The sequence below is a fragment of the Lactuca virosa genome, chromosome 3 (genome assembly GCF_052849685.1).
Source record: "Lactuca virosa cultivar CGN04683 chromosome 3, Lactuca_virosa_CGN04683_v6, whole genome shotgun sequence".
In the NCBI taxonomy this organism is placed as follows: domain Eukaryota; kingdom Viridiplantae; phylum Streptophyta; class Magnoliopsida; order Asterales; family Asteraceae; genus Lactuca; species Lactuca virosa.
Genome location: NC_136428.1, coordinates 92076677 through 92085693, shown reverse-complemented (window position 1 = coordinate 92085693; position 9017 = coordinate 92076677). Strand labels below are relative to the sequence as shown.

Here is a 9017-nt window from a genome sequence, read left to right as displayed (position 1 = left end):
ATAAAAAGGACATGTATGTATATGCATTTGATCAAATCCGATCATATTCAAATTATAGAGGTCTTGATGTGTGTTTGATCAATCTAATTTTCATAATCTCTATTTGCAGATAATCAACTTAAGTGTTTTGTGTAAAGTTATTCTAATTCGGGATCAAGTAATTACTTTTTGATAATCAAATTAGGAGCATCAGTGACAAAAACAATCATTTAAGAGAAAGCAAAAGTTGCAACATGTCGAGGGGTGAAGATTAGAAGATATAGACAGTGGTTTGTGGCTAAACTTTCCCATTGGAAGGTCCAATTTTTGTCTATTGGGGGAAGGATGTCATCTAATTATTATTTATCTATGTTTTGTGCCCCGAAAAATGATAACTCATTAGTTGGAATCTCTTAGAAATTAATTCTATGCGGATGGTCAAATACTCAAATTAGAGAAAGAAAACTCACTTGGCTAAAATGAAAAAAAAAAGGTATTGATCTTGATGATTTATGTGTACAAAAGGTAGGTGAAGTGAGCCTTACATGATTTCTGAGAGGAAGTTCGACTCGAGGATACATTGATAAAACCACATTGATTATAGAGCAGCCTTCTAAGAGATGGAATAATAATTTGGTTCCCATTAAGGTGAATTTGCAAACTTGGTATGCATCTTAATAAAATACCGATGAAGATAATTTGAACAAGAGAGGAATTGAGATGGATAAGTTAAAGTGTGTTATGTCTATTTACATATGAGAATCTTTAACATATATATCTTATTCTTATGCCCGTTGGTGAATTCTATATGGAATCAAATTGCGATATGGTGAGATATCGATAGACTGAGTTTCTACAACTTATCAGACGTTAATGATTGGGAAGCACAAAGTATGGTCATGACTCTCCAATGAAAGTGCCTCGATACCGTTTTGATCATGACAATGCTGAGTTGCTGACATTTTAAAACATAGAAACGAAGTCATTTTTGGTAATGTCAAACCCAAAAAAAAGTTGTCATCTTCGACAACATTGTCATGCAATTATATTCTAAGATTTTCATAGAAGCTCTAGACTTAAAATTAATAGGGTTATTTGTGGTTTCAAAAAATAAAAATAAATAAATAACATTGTTTGGTTCCAGAACGCAATTAATGCCATGCCATCTTTCATGTTTTTTTTTAACGGCGCCATCTTTCATGTGTAAATATTTTTGCTTAGCTACTTTCTACTTTTTTTAATATATAGCTTTCGTTCTTATAAAATCCTTCATTTAAATCTTAAATTAAAATTCTAAAAAACTAATATATTCATATTTATATTAACAATAGATGATAATATTTCTAAAGATTTATGGTAAATCAGATGATATATTTATAAGTTATAACTATACAATTTTTTTTAATTCTTTTTAAATAATTCAACAATATATAAAAATGTTCATTGTTGCCATTCTATTCATTTCGTTGTTAATATAATCATAACTTCTCATACATTTGGAACTAATTAACTATTTTTTTTTTTAAAAAAACATATGAGAATACTATGTTTTAGTTACTGTCCATGTTCTTATAATTAATTATCTTATTCTGATTATTTCAAATCACATAATCATTTTATTATCACAACCCGAACACCCTTACACAAATATAAAAATATGATAGCACTTGTTCCTGATGTTCAAAAGTCAACTAATCCACATTCCCTCTACCAAATCAATTCGACGACCAAAATGCACAATACAACCTGGAATCAATGCATGTTCATCTAATAATTCATCACACAGGAAATCATCTTCATGTATATAAATATATGATCTCCTTCAACCAAAAAACCCACATCATTCTTCTCACAAAAACGTTCGACCAAAAGAACACATCAATGGCTCTTGCGATGACAACGAAGATTCTAATGAGCATCGTTGCTACAACGATGCTCATTGAATTGGCGCTAGCTGTGGATCACAGTGTCGGAGCGCCAAGTGGAGGGTGGGATACCTCAACTGACCTTAGCTCGTGGGCATCATCGGAAACATTTACAGTAGGCGATAACCTTGGTATGTGTTGTCTTTATGACTCTATAGACTCAATTTGACATGGCTTAACCGTTCATATGTATGAGATATGACTCTTTTCTCATTAAACTTTACAAATTTATCCCTATTTATTTTTTACTTTCGATTTTCCCAACTATCATTTCATTAAACTTTTTTTAAATATCATTTATTCAAATAACATTTAAGCCAATAATATGAAACGATTGTTCTTGCAGTTTTTAGTTATACACCAAACCACAATGTTTTGGAAGTGTCCAAGGATGACTATGATTCTTGCTCAACAAGTAGTCCAATTTCAAGTAACTCTCTTGCGCCTACTACTATCGCACTTTTGGGTGACGGAAGCCGGTATTTCATCTGTGGCACACCTGGCCATTGTGATCAAGGAATGAAGGTTGAGATTAAAACAGTAGTTGCAGCATCGCCAGCACCACCAACAGCCACCACTCCTGCATCACCGGCACCACCAACAGCCACCACTCCTTCATCTCCGACACCACCAGAATCTACTACTCCATCTCCACCATCATCAACATCACCCAATACACCATCACCACCGGCTTCTACCACCCCTGGAACACCTGTCCCTGAAAAGCCATCACCACCACCTTCATCAGCTGAAACTGTAAAGATGACTGCTGTTTCAATGATGGGTCTAGGATTCCTCATGATGATATAAGATATGTTTAATTCGTGTTTCTTCTATCCATGATTTGGTTGATGCATCTTGTTGGATTAATTTTATGTATTGTTGTTAGGTAAAGTTTCAAATTAATTACCAAGAGTTGTTGATAAATCCATTTTGTTGTTAAGATTCTGTTATTGACTTGTTTATTTAATGATTATAATGTGTAATTTGCAATACAATTATAATTGATGGTTTCCTATATTGTTTTTGCTGCTGTTGCAAACTGAACGGTATCCAAAATGGTTTTTGATTTAATATGTCAAGAATCGTTGTATTTAGATTTCTTTTGAATTGCGAGGATTATTTGACAACTTATTACTTATCCCAATATCCCATCTATATGTCAATAATATTTATATTTATGTAATATAGGCAATACAATACACGTATCGAATATAGGGTTTATAGGGTTAATTTGGCTACATGGCAATGACATGTCATGACTACCTAACAAAAATCGGACGGTGATCGATCGAAGGTTTAATTTGGTCGTATTTAAGCTGCGAGAGGCCCAAACATACCATGTTGCCTATGTGGTCATCAGTGTAATGTGGTCAAACGTAACTAAGAACCCTTTTAAGATAAATTCCAAGTCCTAATTCTTCCCCTTCGTTTTAATTTATGTGTCGATTTCATTGAAAATATCGTGTTGTCTTATTTCGTACACGTTTGCAACCCCCATTTGATTATCAATATATAAGTTTTGTTTATCCCCTTAGATGCACCCAATCTCACCCATTGTAGAATTCACCATCAATGTGCTAGTGACTATTGTATTGGTTTGCTTGCCATTTAAGTTTGGTATATCACAATGTGTTTGTTGTTCTTGTTGTTAGACATTGTTATATTTGTGTTGGATTTCATGAACACTTTGTAGTGGTTGGAATATATTTGGATAGCTTTAGGTTGTTATTTGGATCCACCTCGAAACAACAAGTAACTAGGGTTGTTCAAAAACAATTGTATTCGAAAAACCGATGCGAAATTATTTGATATCCGATATTGTCATATTTGGGTACTAACAATGACGGAGGCATTAGAGGGCAGTCTCGTGATGCGCTCCCGAACACTTCGAATTTATGTATTGCACCTAGTCATATGAAAAAATGAATATATCCTTAAGGTTATATAAACTTAGGTACCCAATTTCACCATTATACGTCGTTTTATATCATATCAGTACAACACTATTCCTTATGTCTCTAGTAGCATTCCCTCTTTATAAGAGCTCTCTTATTATGGCTTTATATATGAGTCTTCTTTCTCTATAAATGCTCTTTTGAAAAGTTGATATATTCCCTAAAATTTTGAAACGTAATAGACTCCATTTGGAAAACGATAAATTTAATAAACAAACATAAACAACCAAAGCTAAATATTAATTTATATTTTGGTAACATGTAAAAAATAGAACCCTACAAAATTAACTTCATAACGCAACATCAGCTTACTGTCATATCGTATTAGTAAATCAGTTCTTATGAAGTTCTCGTCCACTCTCCAAGGCCTACTCCGCCATAAATGTTTCCTAGCTTGTGTTCGCGTATGAGAGAAAGGTAATAAATAAAATTTTCTCCTTTTGCCACAATCTAAGAGGTCAATACATCTTAATTGTTTCGGCCGTTAATATTGTTGGCATATGGTTAGGAAGAAAAAGAAAGTCTAACAAACTGTTTTGTGAATTTAATTGGGAAACAAAAGCTAACCTACTAGTACTGAGTTCATTTTTATTGTCTTTATTTTATTTGGTTTTACTCGTGGTTTTGTTTCTTTATTTTGTTTTCTCAATAATTATTTGTCATTTGTAAAATACATCTTAAATTTTAATAGGTTAAGCCGTTAAAGCTGTAAACAAATTAACCAACAAATAAGTGTTATTATAACACTTTTTTATTGTAAAATTATAAATTTATGTTATTATATTTATTTTGTTTTTTAACCTTATAATTTGTCCAAATATTTAGTTGTTTGACAAAACCTATTTGTCAATCATTATTTTGGGTTGCTAAACATAGAAGTTTTTTAAAGATCCCAGTGAGATTGTTTTCAATAAAAAATACCCTTACGTGTAGTGTTCATGTTACCAAAACACGATAAGAAATAAAACATTGATCATCTCTTTGGGATTGCTTTGAAGTTTTAGTTTCGCCCTCTTAGTTCAGTAGTTCTAATGTTTGTGTTATGTCTTTGATTACAATCTAAGCCTCATCAGAAGAGCATGGTCCCTGGATACGAATAGTAGTTTTCTAAATTTTTAGGTATTTCGGATATACGATATATGATATATATTACTTTCTAATATTTTTTTTCAAAATGGAATAAATGGGACTTGGGACTTGGGTATAGTTTATTAACTAAAATTGGGCCTTTTTATTCACTTTTTAAGTCCGAGACTACTAATTTAACTTTATGTTTTATCTAGTTATTTAAAGTAGTGATATGTTATAAAGCGTGACACATTCAAAAAGGAATATAGTGTGAACCTTTTCATGTATTAAAGGCATTCATTTAGTGTCAACCTTTTATGTATTAAAGATATTGTTTTTTTTTCATCTTAACTATATTTGTTTAATAGTTAATTTAAGGAAAAAGAATGAGAAATTGGTCGACTTAAGAGAAAAAATATCAATAAACTCGATATATTTTGGTTTATGTTTTTCATTAGGAGTAACTAGTAAGTTTATGTATTTCACTTCATTTGTTATTTAGTCAATATAAAGGAAAAATATTTTGATTTATGGTGTTTATTTTGACTAAATGAATAGAATAATACTTGTTATATAGCTATAAAATAATGACTGTTGATAAGATCCAAAATTTTATATAATGGTTAACTTTTTTTTGTAATTTTAGGTTATCCGAAATTTTATATTCTAGTTCATGTATCGATATCTATTATCTGAAATTTTTTAGTATGGTTAATAGCATAAAAACTATTATATTTTGTCATTTTCCAACTTAACCATTAAATTTTTAATCGTATTACTCATCTATATTTGAATAAAAATTCTATCCCAACCACCATGACCTGTAAATATTGGTCAAACAGAATGCCCCCTTATTTGTTCTACAAAATTCATCAATATTTTCAAATTATTCAATAGCAACCATTATTGTTTTTTGTTTGGTAATGATTATTTTTATCAAAAAGAGTTACTATATCAAAATTTTAATCTTTTGTTCTTTATAAAAATAACAACCATATCGATATATGTCGATGTCAAACTGCAAATTTTAGTTTTTTTTTTAAATCATTCGGTTTCGGTTTTTATAATTAGTTTAACTTTTTTATGCTGAATTTTTCTAAATTAAATCATAGAAACCAAAATCAAATGATTTTTCAACAAAAACAAAAAACGAACTTTACGATTTAGCATCATCATATATCAATATAGTTATCTGTTTATAGATGAAAAAGATTATAAATTTTACTATATTAACAAAAAAAACGGATAGTGATTACGATGGAATTTTTTGAAAATATGGGTTGTTTTCACAGAACAAGAAAATGGGAATTACTTGTTTGGCTGACATTTGCAGGTCATAGTGGTTACCATAGATTTTTTTTATCAAAAATTGGGTAATATTTTTAAAACTAAATAAAATTGGATGGTTGAAATTGAAAAGTATCATCTTGCAAGAAATTGAAAGAAAAATAACAACCATAGAATGTATAAGAAAATAACAACATTTGTAGCATTTGGTTCCTCAAGGAGAGGCTTGAAAGTTGTAGAAGAATGTAGATAAAATCATTTCCTTATATGGACACCAACAAAAAGTCAACTTGATGTAAGATGCTAGCCTTGTGAAACTCTTAAGCTTAAAGATAAAACCCAAGTTGTATCTTCAAGAGAAGTATGGTTCTAACACTTTTGCATGAAGATGGGAGAATGAAAGAAGAGAGCTACGACTTTTTCTTGGAAAGAATGCAATATTGAAAGCCTCATGCGTAGTCTTAAAGCCAAGCTATTAACCATAAGGCTTTAGCACTTTAAGAACAACTGTGTCTCTATTGTCCCAAGCTTCATCATGTAGTTTAAGCATGCTTCCAATAGCCATGTTCTTTTGATTAAACAATTCAAAAGTCCATCCTCCTTTATCCTTGTCTACCTACGGTTTTACCAAGGGAAAAAAAGCATTATTTGTGTTAGTAAACTATTTCTTTTATTTATGTATTGTAACACCCGGAAACCAGAAGGCTAAGTAAGGAAAGTTGATAAGGAAATAGAAGGCCTACTCGTCGAGTCCATAAGGGATAACTCGATGAGTAGGAAATTAGTTTTGGACGCGGGTAGAGAGACCTACTCGACGAGTTGAGGAGGACCAACTCGACGAGTTCGTCTGGCTTTAGGAAACCTTAGATTCGGGGTTTTGCACCCTATTTAAGCATCATAATCCCCACCCCTCAGCCTCATTCACAGCCTCCAAGTCCCAACCCTAATCACACGACACCCTAGTGCTTTGTTTGAGGTTGTGAGCCACTTTGAGTGATCCTTGTGTACTTTTGAAGCTTGTGGAAGAAGGGGACACTAGAGGGCTCAAGAGGGAGAGAGTAGATCAAGAAACTACACATCAATTGCTACGTTTTCGGGTAAGCAAGTCCCAACCTTGCTCAAAGGTTTCTTAGATCTCTTCTTTTCATTTTTATAAGGGTTTTTGGTCCACGTATGTTAGCATTTGGAGAATGGACGTCCCTAGTGATGGGTTTTGAGCACTACATCATTCCTATGTTGTACATGCAAACCCTAAAGATTTGGATCTAGTTTGTCTAATGAACATGCAATAATCATCCAAAGCCATAAACCCTAGATCTAGCATGTGATAATCAATATTAACATATGAAAAGGGTTTAGATCTTACCTTTGAGTGTTATGTAGTAATAACAATCTATTCCTTCTTGTAATTGGCTTCTGAAAGCTTAGTGTCACAAGTGTCACACCTCTAATGGCTCACAAACACCAAGAGCAAGAGGATGACTTAGGAGAAGAAAAGGAGGCACCAAAATTCGTCCAGAAACCCTAAGGAATCATTCACCATGTTTTTGGTGCTCTAGGGGTCATTATATATGTGAGGCTATTAGGGTTTTGAACTAGGAAACCCTAATCTGACTGCTTAGGCCCTAAGCAGCCCATGGACTCCCTTTAGAACACCCCTTGGACGAATTCCTTATGGGCTACCCATAGAATTCGTCCAACCTATGTTCCAAGGTGATCCATAGCCCAATTGCAACTATCTTATAATTACAATATCAGTCCCCCAAGTTTAATTAAAGTCTTTTAGCCACAAAATTAATTTCTTAATTAATTCTTGACTAATATTAATTAAACAATATGATTTCTCCTCTAATATATTATTCATATAATATATTAATAAATCATAATTATTCTCTTTTTCCATAAATCATCCTATCATGTTGCTTCGGTGAAGGCAACCCAAAAGGATCATGCTCGCAATCGGGTCAAGTACATACCAAAATAGTTGTGGGCTTAGACACTAATCCAACAGTCTCCCACTTGGATAAGTCTAATAACTATTCTCATATGACTTCGGATCCTGATCAGCAATCGTAGCTTTCAAAAGCCGCTGTCAACTCTGATCCTATCAGATACGCGTCCTTTAGATAAGTGATCATATATTCCTCCATTCTAGATATCGTATAGACGTGAGACATGGATTGAAATCATTCTCTCAGTCTATGTGTTGTTTCCCGATTTCCGATTTACGACGACTGACTAATTGAACAAATCAAATTAGCCATGGCCCGACCGAGCACTTACGCTTGTCATCACTAAATCATCGAGGGGCCCACAGATATCGTTTTTATCCTACATTGGGTAAAAGGAACGGATAAACTTCGACTCAATGCTCGATTGTACTCACTTACCGAATTACACACAACAATACGTTTTATAACACCAAGTTAGTGGTGCGTTTACATATTATCAATGTGAAACCGACTTGTAAGATACAACTCACACATCTCGGTTTCAAGAATATAAGATATTATCGTCTCACCAATCACTCGTGATAAAATCCATGAAGCGATCCAAGTGAGCGTGGGTTTCATCTAATGCTCAAGTCATATTCATAAGCACTCATGAACGTTGTAGCAAACTTTTGCTATGTCTAATACACTTTAGACAATCTACAAACCAATTCATGACAATCTTCTTTCATACCTACTTCCAAAGTATGAGCGACTGTGGAACGTTCGAATAATCTTATTATTCAGGAAGTCAAAACATGCAAATTGAAACACAAGAATAATATTAATACTATATGGCCTCAAACCTT

The 9017-nt window shown here is 32.7% G+C and overlaps 1 protein-coding gene across 1 annotated transcript; it reads left to right on the top strand.

The window, feature by feature from the left end:
* Positions 1-1704: 1704 nt before the first annotated feature.
* LOC145166180 (early nodulin-like protein 6) lies at positions 1705-2929 on the top strand. Its single transcript, XM_079085104.1, has 2 exons — positions 1705-2035; positions 2251-2929. Exons 1-2 carry the CDS (start codon positions 1735-1737, stop codon positions 2712-2714), a joined length of 765 nt encoding a protein of 254 aa, XP_078941230.1. The 5' UTR covers positions 1705-1734; the 3' UTR covers positions 2715-2929.
* The last annotated feature ends 6088 nt before the right edge of the window (positions 2930-9017 follow it).

Coding starts and splice junctions, on each gene's coding strand:
- LOC145166180 (XM_079085104.1), top strand. CDS start 1,735: ATGCATGTTCATCTAATAATTCATCACACAGGAAATCATCTTCATGTA. Junction 2,036..2,250: donor TACAGTAGGCGATAACCTTG/GTATGTGTTGTC, acceptor TTGTTCTTGCAG/TTTTTAGTTATACACCAAAC.